Source organism: Muntiacus reevesi, chromosome 3, assembly GCF_963930625.1.
Source record: "Muntiacus reevesi chromosome 3, mMunRee1.1, whole genome shotgun sequence".
Lineage (NCBI taxonomy): Eukaryota > Metazoa > Chordata > Mammalia > Artiodactyla > Cervidae > Muntiacus > Muntiacus reevesi.
The window spans coordinates 130,623,310-130,647,867 of record NC_089251.1 but is presented as its reverse complement, the minus strand read 5'-3'; the positions used below and the strand labels follow the sequence as shown (position 1 = coordinate 130,647,867).

General features: G+C 53.3%; 1 protein-coding gene across 7 annotated transcripts in view; it reads right to left on the bottom strand.

The window, feature by feature from the left end:
• Window positions 1–24,558, bottom strand: part of TNS1 (tensin 1) — a 208,339-nt gene that overhangs the window by 30,885 nt on the left and 152,896 nt on the right. For 4 of the 7 annotated variants that reach the window (XM_065930605.1, XM_065930604.1, XM_065930606.1 and 1 more), the window contains 5 exons: window positions 17,454–19,028; window positions 11,065–11,151; window positions 5,823–6,019; window positions 4,869–4,944; window positions 266–358 (listed from right to left, as the gene is read on the bottom strand). In XM_065930605.1, the coding sequence (XP_065786677.1) occupies window positions 266–358; window positions 4,869–4,944; window positions 5,823–6,019; window positions 11,065–11,151; window positions 17,454–19,028 (2,028 nt within the window). The remainder of the gene's footprint in view (window positions 1–265; window positions 359–4,868; window positions 4,945–5,822; window positions 6,020–11,064; window positions 11,152–17,453; window positions 19,029–24,558) is intronic. The other 3 variants (XM_065930608.1, XM_065930607.1, XM_065930609.1) reach the window with 1 other exon arrangement.

The window sequence follows — 24,558 nt, the reverse complement described above, 5'->3', positions numbered from 1 at the left end:
ACCCCCCGACGTCAGAGGATGCTGGGAGTGGTGCTAACCCCAGAAGGCAAGGGCAGGAAGGCTCCGTCCCCCTCAACCCCTGAACAGGGAGCCCCACCCAGGCCTGACCTCAGCATGGACACAGAGCCAGCCTGCCACCTTATTTCCAGAAGAATCCGGAGAGCCCACCAGGCCTGGGTCCTGCCCAGGACCACAGGCATCCTCCGGCTGCCCACTCCCTCCTCCGGCCTCCCCAGCCACCTCCCTTCCCGCTGGAGTTACTCACCGCCCGTGGGGTGCAGCAGGATGTCGGCTGGGTTGTGGGGCTTCAGGCCCAGAGCAGACAAGGGTGTCTTGGCCAGACCTGGAGGGGAACGCACTGCACCGGGAATAAGAGGGAGAGCTGGGAGTGAGTGCGGGTGGAGGCGTGGGGAGGGGACCCCTCCTGAGTGAGGGCATGCGGGGGAGCAGGGCTGGGGGGGCAGCAGGGGGCGGAGCAGAGGAACCAGCCCCGCCCTGAGGGTGCCGGGGCGGCCCCACTCCCCCGTCCCGTCTCCTGTGTTCCTCCACAGGATGAAGGGTGAAAGGAGTCAGGAAACAGCCTTGCCCCTCAACCTCCACAAAGTCATTTCTATCCCTAGACCCTGAGTTTCTTCCATACGGTCCCTCCACACTGTGGAGTTATAACACATACGCTAGTTTCTTGGGCACCCTCTGACTTGCTCTATATCACTGTCTCTCTAACCTGTCCTCTCACATTCCCCACCCCACCCCCAAACACACACACACACACACAGATGGACTTAAAGAAAGAGGAATATCAAGATGGCACAATCTGTAAAGGACAGAAGAAGGGACCACCAGCAGAACCGACCCTGAGTCCCCAGGCCAGTCCTCAGCCACAGGTCTTTGACCTCCAGCCAAGCAGGCCCTTTGCAAGCCCAAGGAAGAGAGAATTTCTCAGTTGAGAGCTCTCTTACTTCCCCCAAACCTCAGTGTTCTGGAAGAGGAAAAAGCCCCATCTCTAAAATACGTGGGCAAGAGTATGACCACCCTGCACAAACCCAGGTCACCTCCCAAGCCACCTGTCTGGGCTGAAAGTGTCACATAACACACAGGTCAGAAAGGGCGGTCAGGCTTTCTCCCATCAGCCAAGGACGTGGCTGGACTCCGCGCTGACCTGCAAGGTTGTTGCTCTGCCCAGTCACAAGATTTCTCAGTGGCAGCTGCCACATCTCCTAACCCACCTCCGAGGAGAAGGAAAGAAAGGAGCTCTGTGTCTCTTGTCGCAGCTCTCAGGACCCTGCAGAGCCCACAGCTGTGGAGGACAGGCAGTCACGCAGGGCCACCGAAAGCCTGAGGCTGCCTGCCCCACCCCAGTGGCCTCAATAAATGAGCCGTGGTCCTCGGGGTGCCCAGGAGCCACACAGCAGCTCCGGGACCCTCCCTGGCATCTCCTCCCTTTCCCAAAAAGACAATGAGACCTTCAGGAAACGAAACTCCCAAAATATAATCTTCCAATGAAACTAATTTAAATAGCTTATTTGTGATCCCCCGGAGGAGGGCACGGCAACCCACTCCAGTATTCTTGCTTGGAGAATCCCCATGAAGAGAGGAGCCTGGTGGGCTACACTCCATGGGGTCACAAAGAGTCGGACACAACTGAGCAACTAGGCACACACACACATATTTGTGCACATGCTGGTGCATCCACAGGTGTCCATGGGAACAGAGAGGCATCACAGGAGTCCAGATGGTTGGCCCAGCCCTACACTCTGCCCTCACTCTGTCCGAGATACCCAACAGACAGATGCAGCAGAGGGGATAAGTGTTTATAAACACACACATCCAGGCAGGGGGTAGGTCTAGGCCTGCATGTTTCTATGTGTCCCTCTTTCTCTCATTACACACACATACATCTTACAATAGACGCTTATCAGGCACTTAGTAATGTTTGTCAGACAAATGACTTTGAATGCAAATTACTTATGGAAGAATGAGCCCAGCCTCAGAGACCACTGTCCGTGGGGTGACCACGAAGACTCTGGGCCCGTGAGTCTGCCTAGTGGGTGCAGCAGAGCTGCAGGTGAACGGGGTGAGGGGGACGAGGGGACAGAGGCGGTGGGAGGCTCCTCCAGGCTTCCCTCAGCACCTCCAGCTTCCTCATCTCTCCTGCCCTCAGTCCCCAGGCATCCAGCCCTTCTGCTGAGGCAGACGCGGGGGTGGCCCTGAAGCCAGGCAAGGCTTGGCTTCCCCAGAGAAGAATTCCTTGCATTGCTCCGCCTCTGTTTTCTCTCCCATCCCTGTGCCTGGAGGAAACCTCTAACTTATTCTTTCCTCCCCAGGCACCCGGGGCTGACCCAGGGGAGGGAGAGAAGAATGGGAACAGAAACAAGTGGTACAAAAAAAAAAAAAGAAAGAAAGAAACAAGTGGTAGAACCAACTCTAGTCCAGCCCAGATGGCTTCACCCCAGGCAGGGTGATGACCAGGATCCTGGCTGTTTGGACCCACAGGAAATTGGAGCAAGCGTGAAGGTGGTGGGTGGGGCGGGGAGCTTCCCAGACGGCTCAGTGGTAAAAGAATCCACCTGCCAATGCAGGAGATGCAGGTTCGATCCCTGGGTCGGGAAAAGTCCCGGGAGGAGGAAATGGCAACCCACTCCAGTATTCCTGCCCAGAGAATCCCAGGGACAGAGGAGCCTGGTGGGCAACAGTCGGGGGGTCACAAAGAGTCAGACACGACTGAGCATGCACACACGCATGCACATGCAGGTTGGAGAGTTAAGACCAGGGGGAGAGATTCCAGGAGTCTGAAGCCTTTTATACAGCTAGAGAGCTGTCTTGAACAGACTGCCCTGGGCGTTCACGGTCCAATACGGCAGTCATGAACCACACGGGGCTATAGTGCACCTGCTGTGTGTCCAGTATGAATCGAGGTGTCATATGAGTGTGAAAACACACAGTGGATTTCAGACTTGTATGAAACAAGAATGAAAAATATGTCTTTATATTGATTACATGTTGAAATCATACTTTAGATCCTTAGGGTTAATAACAGCAAATTTATTTTTTTGGCCGCACTGTGAGGCTTGTGGGAATCTTAGTTCCCGGATCATGGATTGAACCCAGGCCCTCGGTAGTGAAATCACAGAGTCCTAAACACTGGACCACCAAGAAATTCCCTAAATAATACCTATTATTAGAATGAATTTCACCAGCTCCTTTTTAGATTTCTTAAAAAGATTGTAGGATAATATTCTCATTAATCATTTTATTTCTACTTACCTATAGAAATGATAATACTTTGTGGATATTTTGAGTTAAATGAAAAAATCGTTACAATTAATTTCTCCAGTTTCCTGCCTGTTCTTTAATGGAGCTGTTAGAAAAGTTTCTAATGCAAACAGCTCATGTTATTTTTCTGCTGGACAGTCCATCACAAATGTAGCTTCCTGTGTGTCCAAGATGGGTTTCCCACCTGGCTCTAGTGGTAAAGAACCCGCCTGCCAATGCAGGAGACGTAAGAGACACAGGTTAGATCCCTGGGTGAGGAAGATCCCCAGGAGACTGCTAAGTCGCTTCAGTCATGTCCGACTCTGTGCGACCCCATAGACAGCAGCCCACCAGGGTCCCCAATCCTTGGGAGTCTCCAGGCAAGGACACTGGAGTGGGTTGCCATTTCCTTCTCCAATGCATGAGAGTGAAAAGTGAAAGGGAAGTCGGTCAGTCGTGTCCAACTCTTAGTGACCCCATGGACTGCAGCCCACCAGGCTCCTCCACCCATGGGATTTTCCAGGCAAGAGCACTGGAGTGGGGTGCCATTGCCTTCTCCGTACCCTGGAGGAGGGCATGGCAATCCACTGCAGTTTTCTTGCCTAGAGAATCTCATGAACAGAGGAGCCTGGCGGGCTACAGGCCATGGGGTTGCAAAGAGTCGGACAAGAATGAAGTGACTGAGCGCACAGTACGTGTCCAAGATGGTGGCCAACACAATTTTGTTGGCACAGAAAGCAAGCACAGTGCCACATTCATCCCCCCGGCAGGACAGCCAGCTAGCTGCTGGAGAACACGTGGTCAGCCCCAACTCTCCTGTCCTCACCCTCCACCCGTCTCACCCGGACAAATGAATAGCTTGGGTGGACTCCCTCTAGTCTAATCCTGGAGCATCACTAGTCTCTTCACCTCTGCCAACTCAGGCCTCTTACAGGAACCCCGAGGCCTTCACAGCCTGGGACTGATCCATCACTGCTTTCCCAGGTCTCCTCCAGCTCCTCTTCATGTCTCTTCTACCATGAAATGGAATACTTCCTCTCTCCTGGGCTCATCCAGGTTTTCTCATTGTTTAGAAATGTCTCTGCCCTTTAGGGACCTGCCACTCTAGTGAGAACAAGTAAAACCCAGACTAAAGGCTCCTGTCTAGAGGCCAAGAGATGGATGCGTTGGGCATATGGTCAGCCTGAGGGTTCTGAGCCTTTCTTTCCTTGGTGAAAACTAGGAAGTGGAAGAGGTGCCTAAATGCAGACAGAAATGGGAGTCAGAAGCAAGAAGGTCCACGGGTTATTTTAGGATGTTACTTTAGGATGAGGGATGTTTTACACATAGGATACAAAGACTCTTAGCAACTAGCAAACCATAAAATGGGAGTCCAGGGACCCCAGAGTAGGTCAGCCTGGATCCCAGGATGCAGCTGCTGCATCTTAGATGTGTGAGCGTGGACAGCAGAAAAGAAGTGAAGAGAGGTGAGGAAGGGAAGCGGAAGTAAGATGAGCCGTAGGGGTGAGAAGCAGCAGATTCTGGCCCCACCCAACTCTGCCAGCACTGCCAAACCTGGGAAGCTTATACAGGCCAGAGGACACCCAGGGAAGGAAGGCTGAGTGTGGAGTTCTTACCCCCACTGGGTGGTGGGCTGCTCGGACAGGTTCCCTCCATCTCCTCAAAGGCCTCCTTGTAGCTGTGCAGATGGGGCTGCAGAAGAAGAACAAGGGAGGAAAACCATAGTTGTGAGCCTGAGGAGTTACCAGTTACCAGCCTAACCAGTCATCCTTTGCAGTAAACACAGAGGTCAAAGGCAGATCCTCATCACCTGTGGCCCCAACAACTCCTTGCAGCCGAGAGAACAGAAAGTGACTGATTGCAAGGCAATCGTCCAGCAGTACCTGCCTTGGAAATGTTTCACAACAGGGCCAAAGAGAAGGGACAAAAGGCAGGAGAGAAAAGATGTCCAAAAGCCATTTTTGTCCAGAAGGACCCATTAACCTGGGATTTTAACAAATATGGACCACTCACATCAGAATCTTCCAGAATCAGATTCCTGGGTCCCACCCCAAGTCTAATAGGCTAGAATTTCTAAAGGGGGACTTGAGAATCTACATTTTTAACAAACTCCCTGGTGATTGTTATGCTCACTAAAGTTTAAAACCTACTTCCTCAAACTGCTAACTGTCTCAAAAATACAAACACTTTGACACTGAAATTATGTATCTCTCAAGGAAACCCTACATCCAGAAAGGGTTTAAAAACAGTTAGTCTGTAGGATCTAGCTTGGAGTCTAGAGTCTGTGGTCACCTACATCACAACAGGGTCCTTTCCACCCTAATAAAGAAGGCCCTCTGGGGCTCAATAAGGGAACCTCAGTCTCAGTGTTCATGGAAGAAGTAGGGGAATAAAAGCTATTTAGAGAGGGAAATTGGCTCCAGAATCCACAAGCCATAGAGAAGCTCTAGGCTGAGGATGCAGGGAGGAAAATAATACTGTTTACTGACAGGTCACTGTTACTCAGATGACCATCAAGTCCCTCAGTAGTTCAGGTGGGCTCTGCTACCCTCTGTGGCCCCAGGACTCACCTCTTTGGGTCGCCCTCCAGGATTGAGAGCGATAGTAAGAGCCAGCTCTGGGGAGACACATTGGACAGGCGAGCGAACCCCGGGGCTACGGGGGGATGTGGGTTCTGGTGACTGGTTCTCGTACTGCCCATCGCTGGCAGCCCGCTTCCGGAGAGGTGCTGGGGGCTCTGCAGGCTGCTTCTTCCGAGCCTGCACCCCTGGGAGAAATAGCAGGGCAGAGAGGGCAATGAGCAAAACGTGGGGGAAAAGAATTAATCCAACCTAACTCCTCTAGAGGAGGCAGTGAATCTTAGCTCAGGGGGCCAAGCTGGAGCTGGGCTTGCCTCCCCTCACACCTCCTCCCTCCAGCCTCCCTCTGCCCACACCCTAGTTTCTCTGCTGGGTGGGGGAATCTGCTTAGGTTGAGCTGGCCTTCAGCAGGAATCTCTACTCTGCATAGGGCTGGGGCCCAGAGCACAAAGAACTGATACAAGAAACAGATGTCAACTTCTTCCAAGCCCCAGAGGCAGAGGGCCAGAGCTTCCAGGCAAAGGAGGGAAGGTGGAGGGAGGAGAGACAGTCTCCAAGGCGACTGCATCAACCAACAAGCAACACCAGGCCCGTGGGGAAGGACTTGGAAAGACTGAATGACGCATCAGCTTGCAAATGGTGCTCCCGAGAAGAAACCCAAGAAATGACTAAATCCTGTCATGATGTCCCAGCCCCATCTGGCCCCTGGAATACTGCTGGCCTTCTCCGGGGCTCCCCAACCCTCATCCATCCAGCACTGCTCTGAAACCTCCCACCCACTTCCTGTATGCCCACACTTCTTGCCCCAAAGATGGCCCAGGTTTCCAGGCTGCCCCAGAGCAGCAGGCAAAGAGCCTGCAGACAAGTGCCTCCTGCGCTTCTGTGTACTTCCCTCCCAATCCCCAGGCCTTAACCTCACCCTCCTCCCTTCCCACTCCCTCTTCCCACAGCTGGGCTGCCGCACGAAACCCATTGCCTCATTGAGCTGGCTCCAGAATCCTAGAAAACTTACTCCCTTGGGGCCCAGAGGCCATGACCCAGCCTGAGGGCGGGCCCCTCATCCTCACTACCCTGCAGAAGGAAATTCCAGCCCTGCCTTCGCCACCACCCGAGAGGGCAGGCGAGGTGAAGAGAGGTGCTAGGACTTATCAAAGGTTTCATGAGACCCTGTCCACACCAGCCTCAGGTCAGCGTTTGTGGGCTGACCGACCACCCCAAGGCACACACACGCGCACACACACCAGACAGCCTCAACAACAAGCCAACACAGCCAAGCAGAAATCACCCTCAATCAGACTGAATTGTCATCTACCCTTCACAGGGGGGTCTGCATGGCCCCAAGAATCCTTAGCTCCCGCCTGGCACCACCACTGAGGCCACTATGAAAAGCACAGGCTGAGAAGCCTACATACTTGTCATGAACAGCAGGCTGCCAGCTGCCAAGTCTAGGGATGGATGCACACACTCTCACACATACACAAACACACACACAGTCACTCCAAGACGTGCACTCAGACCAGCCCATAATTAGGAGCCTTGTCTGGAGAGCACTTGCAGACGCAGAAGGTCCCTGGTTGGGGTGGTATCCTGAGTTTCCACTGCCAGCTCTTCATTCATCAGAGGCAACCTGCCTACCAGCTCAACCAAGAGAAAAAAGAGCCCTGAGTGAAGACTATAAACCGGACTTACAAACCACCTTACTTAAAACAAATACGCCCCTTGCCTCAAAGGACCCTTATTTGCAGAAGAGAAAAGTAGGGGTCGCACTGTCCTAATCAGGGGCTGCTATGAGGATCAACCCGGATGGAGGACAGGGCACACCTCTGAAGGGCTGGGCAGGGCCCACTCAGGGACCCTAGGGCAACTCCAGGCTCTCAGCCCTCAGAGAATCGGGGGCGGGGGTCCCCTACCCTCACTCACACTTCCCCCACCTCCACCAAGCCCCTTTCCCCCTCAAGCCTCCCCGAGCAGCTTGGTCCAGAGCTGCCGCTGGTTTCATTCCTGGCAAAAACATTAGAGAGAAACAGACATAGCCATTGATTTTCTAATAATAATTGTGACAAAGGAGGCGCATTCGGAAAAGGCTCCCGGGGTGGGGGGCGGGTTGGAACTAAGTTCAGCCCCAAGGTTAAAAGAAACGCATTAGGGCTGCACAGAGTTCCCGCTCACTCAGCCCCGCTGCCTCCCTCGGCCAGAGCCCATGTCTTTGCAAGGGGCGGCTGATGTCCTTGTTTGGGGATCCGATGTCTGCCCTTGAAAAACGGGTCTGCTTTAACTCAGGGCCCTGACTCTCCCGGAGGGACACAGAACATTCTCTCGGATGCACTCAGAACATGAGCTCCACGTTCAGGGGCTGCAGAGGGTTGCAGTGGCCCAGAGACGAGGCGAGACCGTTGTGGGGAGGGGAAGCTTCCAGGCCATGGTGGGTGTGAGGTCTAGCCCAAGGCAGTCAGCCACTTGAGAGCAATCACACCTCTTCTTCAAGCCCCCTCTCCACCACCACCAGAGTGGGACCAGCTCTGTCCGGAGGCAGGGGGATGGACAGGCTGCCATCCAAAGCGTAGGGCTCTGCAGGGTACAGCCCCCCTCTGCAGGAGAGGGAAGCCCCACATTCCACTCCCACGGGGACAGACCCTCTCCCACGGAGCGCCCCCCGCAGCCCCAGCGGCCAGCCCCGGGCCTCTCACATTCTCTGAACACAGTGTCCCACTGTTGTCCGCCTTGGCAGGCCCAGATTTGCCCCCCGAGTGCCAGGAGAGCCATATTCCCTCTCTCTCGTCCCTCTCTACAGGAGGGGAGACGGGCCACAGCAGAGGGGAGAGAAGAGAGCCTCATTGTTCCTCAGCCAAGCTGGGACGTCTGGACACAGGCTGACAGCTTGTGTCAGAGGGAGAACACCCCTCCCTCATGTCCCAGAGACGGATGGATAATAAAAATAGCCCCACTCTCTCCCACCAACCTCCTCTCCGCCCAGCACATCCCCCCACCCCCACCCCAGGACTTTCTGTCTCCTGGCCCCGCCCCCATTCTCAGTGGTGCCCCACTCCCTGCATACACACAGGCATGTGCATGCACGCGCGCGCACACACACACACACACACACACACACACGTGGGCACACACAGCCGGAGCCTGGCAGGAACAGCGGGGGGTCACAGTCATCCTCAGAACCTCCACAGTCAGCCCCTTCTCAGCAGGAGACCAGGGACCACAGGAAGTTTATGAAGAAAGTGCGGGGAAGACAGGCAGCCCAGGGACTCTGCAAAGTCTTCCCAGCAAAGCTGGTGAGTCCAGCCTTCTAAGCCCAGCAGCACAAAGGAGCAGCCAGAAAGCGGCCTTTAGGATAGTAACACACTACACAAGAAGACGTCTGTCGTCCTCCGAGGGCTGCTTACACGCTCTGAGCCTTCCCCACCTCCTGGAGGACAGCGGTCACCTCAGCCCGGGCCTCCACCTTGGCCACCAGACCTGCAGAGCGGGGCACAGGGCACTGGAGCAGCCCCATCTCCCGGGGCCCTCACTTGCTCCTCCCGAGGATGGTGCTATGCTTAGGGGACAGCCGGCTCCAAGGCTCCCCTGAAGTGGTCTGGACCCGAGGTCAAGAATCTCCTTCATCTCACACACATACACACACACACACACACACACACACACACACACACAATTCTAGAGGCTGTCACCCTAACACACATCAATACACCTGATTCATAGATACAGCATGGCTGCCCACCACCCCAGCATCTGTGAACAAATGTCCTTGTGCCAGCTTCATCACATGCCTCCTCTACAACCCCCGGACTGGCCACTTCCACCCTCACAGACCCAGCTCTTCTCTCCAGCCTTCCATTTTCCAAAAGACTGGATTCCTCAGCTCCAGGTGGCAGGGCTGGGTGTCCGACTGCTTGCCTGGGGCTCCGGAAGCGAGGGGATCCGGGAGGCCACCTGCTGGGGCCAGGGCACCAGAAAGCCACACGGCAACCACACTAGCTAACAGCCCCAGGGCAAGCCATGCCAGCTCCCCTCAGGACAGGCCCACCCCCAGAAATGCCCCAAACCCCAGGCCCAGCTGGACACTGCACTCCCCACCACTGGGCCGAAAAGATGGAGGGACAGGAGAGGAGGTGAACAGGGAGCCATTCTGCTACAGCCATCTCCCTATAGTCCATGGACTGGGAGAAGGAGGGCCCTGAAAGCACCAGATATTGCCCCTGGGAGTCAACAGCTCCCTCCACCCGCTAAGCCTTTTCCCAGAGCTGCTGAAGGCCACTGCACGGGGTAAAGCCGTGCACACAATCTTCTCCCTGACCTGGGCTTCTGGCTTCCAAGGAGCTGGGATGGGACGAGGGGATTCCCTCCCCAGAGCTAAAAGCCTAAGGGCTTAGATGTCCAGCTGGGGCAGAGGATGCCAGTGGACCACATCACTCTAAAATAGAGCAGCATGACTCTGGATGGAAGGGCCACCATGTTGGAGAACATCAAGTCATCAAGCTAAAGGCACATGGCCAGGCTACGATCCTTCATTTGTCACGCTGCGAGAGTGAGCTCTGAGCAACTCAGAGACTTGCCCGGGAGTGTCACAGAGGTGGTCACAGGCAGAGCCAGGACCGCACCCGGGGCTTCTGACTCTTGGCCATGGGTCCTGGGATCAGAGATTCAGCATAGGTCAGAGGGGGGTGCCCTGCCCCACTGTGTGCTGTACTCCATAATGGACAGAGCAGCAGGGGCCGGGGTACCACTCTGCATCTTGTGCCCGCTGGTCCATGCTGAGCATGGCCTGGCTCATGCAGAGGCTCTGGCCAGGACAGCCCGGGTGATCTAAGAGCCAAGGCGGCTGGAGAGCTGGGCTGTCCCGAACCCTCACTGAACGCCTTTGTTGCAAAGACCTGCATGCCCACAAGGAGCCTAAAAGTTGGTCCAGTCACCCCAGATCCTGTTCCCAGCAGGAAGGCCAAGGCTGGAAGCATAAGGCCGTGTCCATGCAGAAAGTGGGAGCACTCGCTCATGCAGAGAGGAGGGAGGCAGAAGGGAGCAAGGACAGAGGCAGTGAGAAAAGAAACAGGGGCAAAGAGAAGAAAGAGATGGAAAGGAGAGAACAGAAGAGGGAAAGGAGGGAACACGAGGAGGAGATGGGAAATGAGGAGGTGGAAGAAAGTGGGCAAAGTTTGGAAGGGAGGAGAGAGAAAAGGGGAGCTAGAGTGAGTCATAAAAGGAGGGGAGGGGGAGAGGAACCAACCAGAGAGAGAGGAAGATCGGAGCCGGTGGAGAGGAGGGTGCCAGGAGCCGACTCTCCGCCCACTGCCCTGCAGCCTGGCATTGTACGCTGCCCACCCCCACCCCAGGGAGCCGGCAGGGGGGAGGCAAGCAGCGTGGGGTGAGGAGGGGGAGCGAGGGAGGCGGGAAGAGGAGGACACCAGGCAAGGAAGGAAACATGCCCAAGCACAGGGGACAGATGGACACGGGACACACGAAGAACGCCAGGGACCAGGCATTTCACAAGACGAAAACAAAACAAAAACAAAGAAAAAAATCAATATTAGTTGGTGTTCTGAGTCTAGAACCTGGCCACATACTTGAGGGAGGTGGGCAGGGTGTCAGAAGAAGAAGAGAAGGTGGATCCGGGGTCTCACTTCTCCAAAGGACAGGTGGACGTTCTGTGGTCCAGTAGGACACCACTCACCTCTCTCTTTCCTAACCCCAGCGTGGAGCAGGAAGGTGCCAGCCTGGGACCAGGAGATTTCAATCCTTTGGCTCCACATCTCATCCACCCTCATGGTTAGCATGTCCCCGTTCCAGGACCTCTCTCCTCTCATGGTCATCTCCCTCCCCCTGGATTCAGCAGTGACCCCACCAGTCTCAGTCCGAGGGTCATCTCCCCAAGCATCAGGGCATTCCTCGGCCCTTTATTCTTCCATCACACCCTCCTTAGTAATCTTCTTCCATGGGAGCCACTTAGGAGCCACTTCAACTCCTGCCCCAAACTGCTTGGCACCACTGAAAAGTCCTTAAGATGAGCCTGCCTGGATGCGCTGTAAGGAACTATGATGTCTTTTTCTTCAACCCAGCTGACTCCAATCCATCTCACACCCCAGGGGCTGCACAGTGGCCAGTATCACTTCTTTCTGGCTTCCAGAGAGCCATACCTTTTGAGTTTTCTCTACTTCAAAAGCTGCTCCATATCAGTTTTTTCTTTTTTTTTTAACTGGTTCCTCCTCATGTCTCAAGGCTCCAAAACTCAATCCCAGGACCTCCTCTCTGTCTGTGCTCACCCCCTTGGTAAGATCATGCAGTTTCTTACTTCACATGACATCATAGACTGATATCTCCCACATTCCTAAGCTCCAATCTCTCCCCACCTAAACTCTGAATCATCTTAAACACTTCTCAAATGTAACATGGCCAAAATCACACTTCTGATATCACCTCGAAGATTGCTCTTCCCACATTCTTCTACATCTGAAAGAAGAGCAACTCCATCCTTTAGTTGCTCAAGCCAGAAACCTTGACTTTTCCTTCTCTCAGGAAGCTTTGCACTTGCTATTTTCTCTGGCACATTCCCTCCCTACCCAACAAAGTTTTTTCCCTGACCATCCAACTACCCCACCACCACCCTTTACCCTTCACTGGCATTTCACTGCACTTCACTGGCATTTCACTGGCATTTCACTGCTATGGCACTTATCACCCATCTGACAAATTACACGTGTATTTGCTTATTGGTTTATTGTCCATTTCCATCTCTTAAAAAAAAAAAAAAAAAAAACTTTATCTTTTTTGTTTACCACCATTTCTCCAGAGCCTAGGCTAACATGTAGCATAGACAAGGAGCACAGGTTGAATGAATGACAGAATGGGCCTTGAGCTCGTCTCCTTTTTCCATAATGAAATATAAAAACTGAGTTCTTAATTCAAGCTCTCAAAAGTTGACACCAATATTTCACTATATCTGTATCCATTCTCTATTCTTATTTCATGAAGAGGTACCTTACCTCCTCAGCTCAGGTGTATGCTCAATTGTATCTGACTCTTTTCAATCCCATGGGCTGTAGCCTGCCAGGCTCCTCTGTCCAAGGAATTCTCTAGGCAAGAATACTGGAGTGGGTTGCCATTTCCTACTCCAGACAAACTTCCTGACCCAGAGATCAAACCCGCATCTCTTGCATCTCCTGCATTGGCAGGCAGATTCTTTACCAATTGTGCCACCTGGGAAACCCCAACCTTACCTCCTGGTTGAACCTAAATTATCTACCCAGTCATCTACTCCTAAGCCTACCCCCTCTTTACCTCCAAAGAGACCTGTTCTATCAGTTTCTTTCTCACTCTCTTGTATCTTTCTCTTCTCACTCTTCCCTCCATACTCAACCTCTCTCTCTTCCGCCTCTAAAAACTCTCCTGGCTCCTATATTCACACAAAGAAGTTCTCAGTATCTTGCTACCCTCTTTAGCTGCCACCCTCTTCTCTTTTATCACAAAACCTTTCAAAAGGATAGATGATGCACTATCTGCACTCTCTCATCTCTCACTCCTCAATCCCTCAGTCTGGCTTTTGTCACCACCACTCTACTGAAAATATGCCTTTGAAAACCCCCGAGGCCACCTAACTGGAAAGCCCAGTGAATTTTCCTGAGTCTTCCTTTTCATGATCATGCCACAGTGACATTGCTAACCTCCTGGGAACCCTTTATTATTCTGACTTCTATGATGACCCACTGTCTCGGGGTCTTCTCACTGCCCTGAATATTCGTTCTCAAGGCCCTGCATGACTTCCATTCCCACGCGGTCATTTCATTCTAAGTTCTTTTCTCTCCATGCCTTCTGATATATAGAGATTTCATCCACGCCCAAAGCTTTAACCTTCATCTTTGTGAGGATGACTCCCAAATCTATAGCTCCTTCTGCTCTTCCAGGTCCAATTCCAGATGTCCGATTGCCTTCCATACATCTCCATCTGGAGCCTCGACTGTTACTCAAATTCAACATAACCGACACTAAGATCTTCATCTTACACCAAACTGCTCCTCCTCTTAACTTCTGGCTTGTTAACAGAACGATCATTCTGTTTCTATTGATGGAGCCTCAGAATTATCTTTGATATCCCCCTCCTCTTCACTTACTACATCCAATCAACTTGTAAATGCGTTGGTTCTCATCCCACCACAGCATCCCTGCCCCCATCTCTTCTTTTTCATTTCCAAGGTCAGTACCCTAATTCAGTCCCCATCACCTAGGTCAGCCAATAAGCTCCTAGCATCTCCCAGCTCAAAGTCTCTCCCCTTTTGTATCCTTCCTCCCCAGACCCACCAGATACATCTTCCTAAACTACAGCTCTGATCATGGCATCCTTTCCTAAAACACAGTAACCGCTTCCTTCACTTCCACTAGCTAAGATTCCAGCTTCTCCAAGCCTTTCTTGACTCTCTATTACACAGCCTATTTGGCGCTCAATCCACTCCATTCTTCAAACACATCCTATGCCTTCCCAGCTTCATTATGAGCCTTCCTTTTCCAATAATCTCACCCATGTCAAAATCCTATCTTCCAAGGCTCTGTTTAAAATATATACACAACACAGCCCCCACCCCCAGTCTCTCTAGCTGATAGTGATCTTTCTTTTTTCTTCATTCCCACAGAACTTTTCTTCATATTTCTCTTATTACAAATAACTTCATTTTAAAGTTCTAGTTCTTTTCCCCCTTACCAAACTCTAGACTCCTTAAGGATAAGATCCACATTTGATTTGCAACATGCATTGAAATCTCTACCTTTAGAGACACCTGAGATCAGTCCAGGCCCAGAATCAGGATCATATGAAAACCTGATTGGACTCAACAACTCTGACTCTTATTTCTTTTTCGTGTCTTATTGCACTGGCTAGGATATCCAATACAATGTTAAATGATAGCGGTGATAACAATCATCTTTATTTTATACCTGGTGTAATGGGACTGCTTCTAATGTTGCACAAGAAAGTGTGATATGTGCTACAGGTTTCTAGTATCTACTCTTTATCAAGTTAAGAAAACCACTCTAAAATTCTCTGAGAGCTAAGTTGAAATAAGACATAAATAGTCGTTGGATCAAAGTGGCATGAACCAAGGACACAGAATTGAAGTACAGAGGACAGCCAAGGAGGAAAAAGCAGACCTGAGGGTGAAAAGCCAGAAGAAACTAGATCATATTCACGACCATATGGAGGTTCTCCTCAGATCTGAGCTTCCTAGGTTACTCATGTGGAAGCTTATACTCCAGCTCCTTGCAGAAGAATACAGAATGAGAAGAAAGAGGTAGTGCTGAAAGTCTATCCCTTGGCTCCTAGACTGTTTTACAAATTAATTCTGCTGGTGCATCTTTATCCAAACAAGCACTGCAGATATCCTGGAGGGCTACTGAAGAAGTTGTGCAAGCAAGATCTGCTGACCTAAGAAATACTGGTGATGACAGGGCATGGACCAAAGAGACCTTTTGAAGCCCTAGGGACCAAATATAACTGTCCCTTCTATACATCTTAGCCCTTTTCCTGATGGACTCACTCAGAGCTGGTGGAGGAGATGACAGCAGGGTTGGGGGACACAGATACTGTACCAACAATATCCCTCCATCCCTAGGACTTCTGCAGCCAAAACCTGAGCAGCTACAGGATATGGAGGTTGACAGGCAAGACCTCTGAAACTGGTAGGAGAGAAAAGGCTGAGTGGAGAGCCTCTGTAAGATGGACATCTTTGTGGGGCCATTAAAGTATGGCTTCCTCTTGAGCTACATGGAAGGGTTCTGGGAGGGGAAGGAAATTAATCCTACCCTCTTTAGATACTTCATACTTCTCTTCTCATATTATAAATAACTTCATTTTAAAGTTCTAGTTCTTTTTTCCCCCTTACTAAACTCTAGACTCCTTAAGGATAAGATCCACATCTGATTTCCAAAATGCATTGAATTCTGTACCTCTAGAGACACCTGAGAACAGTCCAGTCAGAGAGTCAGGGTAAATTTCTTTGGATACTGCCCATCATTAGAATCACTAGACTACTGTGTCACTATTCCTCAGGCCACCACCCCAACTCTGTAAAATATTGAGAGAGCCCATTCCTTTCCCTTCAACAAAACCAGGAAGAAAATGGTTTCTACTGACAAACCAAGTATTCCTTATCTTACTGGCCCAGATGTGGACAAAAATAAAAGATGGCAGTCCCTTGGGGACCACCCCATGGAGCAGTTTGCCCCTCAGGTTATCGAGCTACTCATCTTATCCTCTGGCCCTTGGATAAAGCTGATGATGTGTTGCTAGACCAGATGTCCAGAGAAGGTGAAGCCCTTGATTGCCAATTTCTATAGTGTGAATACTGCCATTATGGCCAATTTCAAGTTACCCATAGTTAAACTGGGGGGTGTGTTCTGCTCTGAAGTACAGAAGCAGGACATCCCTGCCCCCATATCCTGGACTCAGCCCAAAAGTCAACTGGCCTGGCCCCAGCTCCCTTCCTAAACCCACTGCCCATCCCCAAGAAGGGCGTCTCCCTCCTTGCAGCTGGCATGCTGACTCAGCTTCCCCTAAATTTAGGAAAAGGAACAGAAGGCAGACTCAGCTGCCCAGGCTCCTCTTCTGACCTCCCACCACCCTGTCATCTGAGGGGCTTGGCACAAGGTCCCCCTCACTCCAGGCTCTGATCCACCCCTGCCTGGGCTTCACCCCTACGACAAAGCCAGCTCATAGGATTTCCCACCCAGTTTAGCTATCCCCATGGAATGGTTACAGGCTTAGGCCAAAGTGAAGGTAGGGAGCCCTTCCTGTTCCTTGCAACATGGCCTGGACACTCTGCCATTTCTTGCCTCTTTATCTCCCCAGTAAACCTGTCTGGTTGCCCCACTCTCTCTCCTCTCTCCAGAAAGATAAGTCCATTCTCTGGTAGGAAAGACAGCTCTGTTTCTCAGTGCCTACTTCCCACACAGAGCTGGTCCTAAAGCAAGGACTAGAAGGATAGCTGAACAAGAAGGGGGATCTTGGCCTCCCTGAAGACATAAATATCCTGAGAGGACCCACTAGGGTTAAACACTCAGATAGAGTCCAAGGACTTTGGGGCACCCTCTCAGACATAGTTATGCCTCTGGGAGGACCCAAAAGGGAACTGGAGTCCACAGAGGCCTCCCTTCCACCTTCTCCACTACAGGTAGCTACAGTGAGCATCTCATCTCTGCCTAGAAAAATCTGTACTCCAATCCCAGAGTCACCACCTCCAGGAAGCTTTCCCTGATTGTCCTAGGTGGTAAGCCTTACTTACCCAGGCTCTGGGGCTTTGGTCCCCATCTCTGTTGTAGCACACACTGCACTCTATTAGAATAATCTGTCTGTGTACCTCTTTCCTCACTAGATTGAAAACTCCTGAGACACTGATCTTTGAACCACAAGGCCTGGCTTGGAGTCTAACAGGCACAGAATGCAGGAAGGGATGGGTGGCATGTAGGTTCCTAAAAGCTTCTTCCCCAGGCCAAAGTAGCACTCACTGATGCGTGAGAGCTGTGCCTGCATGATGGCTGTGCCTCCCCCTGGCAAAGCCAACCGAGGCCAAAGAGGGAAGGTGTGGCGGGAATAAAGAGGGGACTCCCAGCACTCACAGCCCCTGAGGTTCTTACCTGCCACCCGGTGGGCAACCAGCCCCTCCAAGTTCAATGGTTCCTCCTCTGGAGTTCGGGATGGGTCTGAAGTCACCTCCTTTGGTGGGAGCTGAGGCTGAGTGGTGAGGCCAGGGAGAGAGGCTGGGGGCTGCTGAGGCCCCAAAGAGCTCTGGGTAGTTGGAAGGAAGGCAGACGAGGAGGAGGTGGCCGGGCTCTTTGGACGGTAACTCTGGTTGGGCCCGGTCGGACACGGCTGATAATCATAAGGTGAGTAAGGCCTGCCAGTGGGAACGGACTCCAGGGAGGCCCGGGGGGCTGGCTCAGGGGTTCCCAAGGAATGCCCACTGGGGATGTAGCCAGATCTGGACTGGGTCAGTGGGTGGGACTGGCAGGAGGAGCCAGAGAAGGGCTGGGAGGAGAGTGGAGAAGCCCCCGGCCAGGCCCCAGGCACACTCTGGGACTTGTGTAGGGGGGCGCCCGCCGTGGCTGGCTCCAGATCGAGCATCAGCATGTTGAGGGCCTCGATGGACTGCTCGATCTCCTGCCGGGAGGCCGCACGCGGGAACTCGGGGAGGCCAGACACGGGGGGCTCTGCCAGTGGCTGGGGGCTGGGCCTGCTGAGCCCGAGGCTCTCCAAGTGGGCTCTTTCCTGTTGGCGAGGAGGTGGGCGAGGCTGCTGCTGCTGCTGCTGCTGCTGCCAGGAATTCAGGCCCCTCTGCACAGCCTCCCGGCTGCTCCCACCACGGGCTGGAGCTGGGGGCAGCTGGGGCTCCGTTTCGGGAAAGGACTGAGAGCGAAACATACCGTTGGGGTCATGGCCATAGTGGGAGGTGGTCGCCGACTGTGGCCAGGCTGGGTGGGGTCCCTCCCGCTGGTAGCCAGCTAAACCCTCCTGTGCTGAGTAGGAGGGTCTCATGGGGGCTGTGTGGCCAGCCTGGGCAGGCACCCCCCGGCTGGCAGACTCATAGGGGTAGCCCCCGCCGTTGACCATAGGTTCCACGGGGTAGGGCTTGTCCAGACCGTTGGTCAGTGGGGAGAGGGCCTCCGGGTAGCCACCCTCACTGGTGTTGGTGACCCCATCCAGGGAGGACAGGGTGCCCATGCTGCCCACACTGTGCCCATCCTGGTTGGGCAGCTCATCGTCCAGAATGTCCGTCTCCCGCTCGGACGCTAAGGCCCCGCCATTGACGTGAACCTGGGCCGGGACGATGTGGCGGCCAGAGGAAGGCACGGCAGGGCCTCCCACTGGGCGGGACCGGAGATGCTGAGGGTGGTACATGGCACCTTGCTTCTCCCGCTCCAAGCCGAAGCCACTGAGCAGGCGGTCCAGCTCGCGCTTCTCCTCGGGACTCAGGGCAGCAGGGGCACTGGCGGGGCCAGGGGCAGGCTCATCGGTCTTATCTGTCTTGGTGGAGGCTGTGGAGTTGCCCGAGTCGCTGCTCACGGAGAGTGTATGCTCCACGTGATTGGGGGTGGCCGACAGCACAGGCCGCGTGGCGTTGACAGCCCCGGTGCTGCCGTGCAAGGAGTCCTTCTTCTTCACCTTGGCATACAGGCTCCCATCCAGGGGTCCCTGGGTATGGCCCACAACCTCTACAAGAGAGGGACGGGAGGAGAGACGGAGAGCGGACGTCAGTGGGAGGTGGGACATCCTCCATTCTCCCCAGGAAAGCAGCTGAGAGCTTCCCTTCCCTGGATCCCCAAGGGGAATCCATGGAGAGCAGAACATACAGCTGGGGTCATGGCCACAGTGGGAGGCGGTCGCTGACTGTGGCCAGGCTGGGCGGGGTCCCTCCCGCTGGGGTCCCTCCCCCCACCGGTAGCCAGCTAAACCCTCCTGTGAGGAGTAGGAGGGTCACATGGGGGCTGTGTGGCCAGCCTGGGCAGGCACCGCCCGGCTGGCAGACTCATAGAGGTATTCCCCCACTGTGTACCACTTTCAGCATCTCCAAAGGGAATCCTCTCAACCCTCAGAGATAAGGCCAAAGTGGCAGGAAGGACAAAAGGACCTCTTCCCAGGGCTTCTGAGCAGAGCCTCCCCAGCACCCAGGGTCAGACCAGGCAGCGGAGCCCCAGATTAGTCAGGAGGCCTGGGGGCAAGACGCCCCAGTTCAAAGCCTGGCTCTGGCATTGCACTCAGTTCCCAAAGACCCGGAGGGGCTGGGCCAGGCTGGAGCTCAGTAAAGCCAGCAGGACGGGTGTTAGAGAGAGAAGTTTCCCTCTGGATGCCAGGGCCCATGGGGGTTCTGGAAAGGAGCTTCAGGGGCCAGGAGTAGAGGGAACACCTTAGGGATGGAGAACACAAAGGCAGAGGTCTTCATCAGGGAGGGGTGACCCCTGTGTCATTTCATCTGCAGATACTCTGGGGGGCCCCGTGAGCAATACTTTCTCCGAAAGGAAAAAGTGAGCGCTGGGTGGCGGGAGGCCAAAGGGCTGACTCAGGAGTGAAGAACTTCCCCGCCCAGAGGAACTCTGATTTCACACCCTGTACAGTCAGCAGCCCAGCTTCCAGCCTCCACACACACACACACACACACACACACACACACACACACACCCCTCCCCTTCCCCCACTCCAAGGCAGGCCCTCAACTGGCAAGAAAAGAAAGCCCCCTCCCAAACACGGGAGAGACTCCAGCCCAGACACCAATAGTCACACACAGAAAACCAGACACAAAGACGTCCAGAGACACATTCTCCCACCAGAAATCACCCAAATCAAACACCCAGACACAGGCTCTCGTGGAGTACACCCGACAGGCACCCCCAGTCAGAAAGAGCGAGTGTGGATACAAACACACAAATACTAATGTTGATAGCTAACATGCAGGGAACACCTTGCTACATTTACACATACATTATTTCTAATCCTGTGAGTGGGGGCTGTTATGCCTATTTTAAAGATGGAGAAACTGAGACTCTGAAAGGTGGAACCATGTGTTTGCAGACATATAGTGCCTGGTAGGGCTTCCCAGGTGGTGCTAGTGGCAAAGAGCCCACCTGCCCATGCAGGAGATGTAAGAGATGCGGGTTCGATCCCTGGGTCAGGAAGATCCCCTGGAGGAGGGCATGGCAACCCACTCCAGCACTCTTGCCTGGAGAATCCCCATGGACAGAAGAGCCTGGCGGCTACAGTCCATGGGGTCGCAAAGAGTCGTACGCAACTGAACGACTGCATGCATGCACACAGCACCCGGTAAAGCTGGGATTTTAAGTCAGAACTAATTTAAAATTTAAAATAAAAGTAAATTAAATCAGAACTTTGAAGACGACACAACTTTTTTATTATTTTACACTGTTTTATCTCTCACACACAAACACACCCTTGGGAAAAAACACACAAAAAAGCAGCAATACCCCAAAATAAGTACTTAAACTTAAAGCCACAAACATTTCAGAAAATACAAGCTCCTACCATGCCCAAGGACTAGCCCTCAGGCCAGAAGTGGCAACCTCTAAAAATAAACACTCATACAGAAGCCCACGGCCAAAAACAAGTGATCAGACAACCGCAAAACAGGAACATCCTGATCAACATACACACACACAAACCACAGGCCAGCCAAATGACGTCACCCGAGCCCTAGCGCTGAGATGCTCGATGAGCCCATCATGCACACACACCCCCTGGGGGTTGGAGGCGCTGCCCGTTCACGTAACTCTCCAGAAGCATCTCTCTGTCCTCAGTTCTCCCCGGGGCTTTGGGACCTCAGCCAGCAGCAGGCCCCAAGTGACACTGGGCCAGAGTGCTGCCACAGCCTAAGGTTCATGGGGATGGCGCTGGTCTGAACTAAAATGGGGTTTCGGCTGAGAAAGGTCTGATTCTCCGACAGCCTGCCCTTAGGGCTACTGAGACACAGCCGTGCACACGTTGCCTCTCCCGACTCGCCTGGCATCATCCCTGTTGTTTAGTCGCTCAGTTGTGTCCAACTCTTTGCAACCTCATGGACTGCAACCTGCCAGGATCCTCTGAACATGCGATTCTCCAGGCAAGAACACTAGAGCAGGTGGCCAGTTCCTCCTCCAGAGGGTCTTCCTGACCCAGGGAATGAACTCGTGTCTCCTGCATTGGCAGACAGGTTCTTTACCACTGCACCACCTGGTAAGCCCTGGATCATCCCTAATGGGGCCGAAATGCAGTTGAGAGGCTGCCCCTCATGCCCTGTCCTTCCAAAGAACCAGACTCCATGCTACACTCACAAAACAGAGGCTCCGCTGGCTGTTCCCAGAGGAGAAAAGTGTTACAGACAGAAGGTTCTCATCCACTCAGATCTTGGTGGGGAAGGGGCAGGGGCGGGGGAAGGGAAGGTTCCCACAAGGATGGACCCCTCACACCACTTACTGGGAATCTGAAGAGATGTCCTTCCTTCTCACCTGGAAAGGAAAGCTGCTGGCCCCTTCCTGGGCCCTGGCCCCACTCTGCAGCCCACATTGTGAGATGACAGAGTATTCCTCCTGGACTAGGGATCTCTTCCATCCCCCAAAACCCCTAATCTCCCAGGTCCATGCGTACCCAGTCCAGGAAGCGGGGAGAGGAGTGAAAGGTGAGGTGTCCCATGGCCTCCCATTTACACTCAGAAGGAAACGAGACCCCCTGGGTGCAAACCAGTGCAGGCCTGAGTGCCCCTTCATTCTAGGAGAAAGCACACCCACTCCAGGATCTCCCTAGGGTCCACCAAAGAAGAGTTTTTGGCAAGAGAGATAAGAAAGCATCTCCCAAGACAGAAAGGGAGAATTCACACTGATCACCAATACCCGATATCTTGGCTCATCTGGGCCAACCCCACTCTCCATCGACTTTGAAAATGCCAATATTAAACTTCTTCTGTCATGTCATTTACCCCAACGTAGGCTACTGTTTGCAGGAACAACAACAGGATAATAACTGCCAGGCCACTGGGGCTTAGTAAGAAAATCGAAGAAGTAGAAACTGTTTAATTGAATCCTATTTGCTAAGCACAAATGGAAATGTCTATTTCTGTCCTCAAAGAAGGGGCCGGCTGCTCCTGACGCCCAGGGCTGGCAGCACGCGCCAGGCTGTTCTACACTTTCAATGGGTCGTCTTCCTTTTCAAATTAAGAGAGGACACCCAGGCCGGTCCCAGGTCTGTTAGCCCCCGCCCGGGAGGGTTCGACTGAAACCCTAGCGCCCCACCAGCATGACCCATGAGGCACGAACACCTGCTGCTCCCATCGGAGATGAAGGAAAGTGCCCGCGTCCCCCATGCCACACAACACACTCACCACCCCCTTCTCCCCATCGACCACGGCCACATTAAGAGCTATTTCCCAGGACCACAAGGAGCCGGAACATGTTGGTTTCAATCTATTAAGGCAGGAAGGGCAAAAGAGACACAGCCAGAGCAAAGAGGGGGAGTGAAATAGTGGGGGAGGAGGAGAGGGAACTGGAGTGATGAGGGAAGATGCCTCAAGGCTCTCAAGCTAGGGAGCCACCAGATGCATCTTCAAGGCCCAGCAGCTGTCATGAATCGGTGTGGCCGATTCAGGTAAAACCATCTCAGAGGAGAGGGAGTTGGACCCCCAGTGGGAGGGGACAGGGGATAAGGGAGGGACCTGTCCGGATGGGCCCATGGGTGTTGAGATGGGTGACAATGGGGCAGAAGGGGGAAACACAAGGTATGGGCAGCCCAGAGTGGGGAGATCGCCTAGGTCCGCAGCCCGGTGGTCCGGTCTGGTGACTGGACTTCCTGCCCACTTCTCTAGGGAAGTGAAGTCCACAGTCTCTTCCAGGCCCTGCTTGTTTTGTCTGACCACACCTCGCTCTTCCCAGCAGCTGCTCCAAGCCCTGGGCTCCACCCTCAACACTGAGCTCGGTTGCACCAACGGGCCCCTATTCCACGGCGGCCGTAATTCAGATGTTCGTGTCATGCTTCTGGAAAGCTCTGAGGAAAATCCCCAGCTGAATTGGACGTGGACTACTCCCTACTCCCCAGGGTCCCTCCAGTGAACACCGGGAGCTCGAGCGGGGCTGGAAGCACAGAACAAGCCAGTCCCCTGGAAAGGAAAGACGTGTCCATCCGTTGTGCTTCAAAAGGAACAAAAGAAATCAACATAGGATGCTAAGGTGATAAAAGAGTTTGGACAGTTGTCTGATTCTGATATTCATAAGAATGTCCTCTAAAAAAAAAAACACGTAGATTCCAGGGCCTTATCTCCAAAGATTTTCACTCATAGATCTAGGGCAGGACCAAGAATCAGCGGTTAAACTAGCTTCCAGGGGCTCTGGGTCACCTCTTGAGTAACCTTGACCCAGGTGGTCAGCATTTGGAGCCCTGAGGTTAAGGACCTTTGCTTCTCTCACTAATGTTAAGTGGGGAGAGGTCATTTGTTTAGATGTCGGGGCAGACAGGCCAACCAGGAAAAAGAAAGGGTGCCAGCCTAGTGGACTGCAGGAAAGTGATTCAGCGAAGAGAGATCCCCTCCGTGTCCCACAACAGGCCTGCTGTGCACCATGAGTGATTTATTAAGGTCTTCAGGATGGGGCCCTTCATGATAAGAAGTTCTTTGGGTCCACATCCAGCAGAAGAACAATTCATTAAAAGACATTACCCAGAGCAGTGATGACCAACCAACGTGGAGGAAAATCAATGCGCTGCCAACAGGAAGGGGCACGGTGCCCACCCCAGACACAGGCATTTTAGAGGCAGGCGGGGACCCCAGCGAGCCAAGAGGACTCTCAGCACCTTAACCGTGGGAATGAGGCATCAAAAACCATGTGGTCAGGGAGGGAGGTGAGCTCTGACAAACACTGAGGCTTGGCTAGGAGGTAGCCAGGGGAGCAAGTTCTGGGCATGTTAACCCTTTTGCTGCAACCTCTTCCCCAGCTACAGGAGAAGGTGGGCCGGGACTAGGGCTGGGGCTGTTGAGAAGCGGCACATGAATGCCAGAAAAAGGGTACCAGGGAGGCCAGAGGGATGTGATTCCGTAGAAAAAGCAGAGGAGAAGCAGCCCCTCCCTCCTCACTCCTGTGCCAAACACACCCATCACCCAGAAGGATGGCCCCCATCTTAATAGCTAACTCAGCTAACCCAATTAAACCATGCGGAGCCTGGCCTCCCAGCCCATCAGGTGAAGATTCAGATGCTTACTGGTAGGTTTGCTGA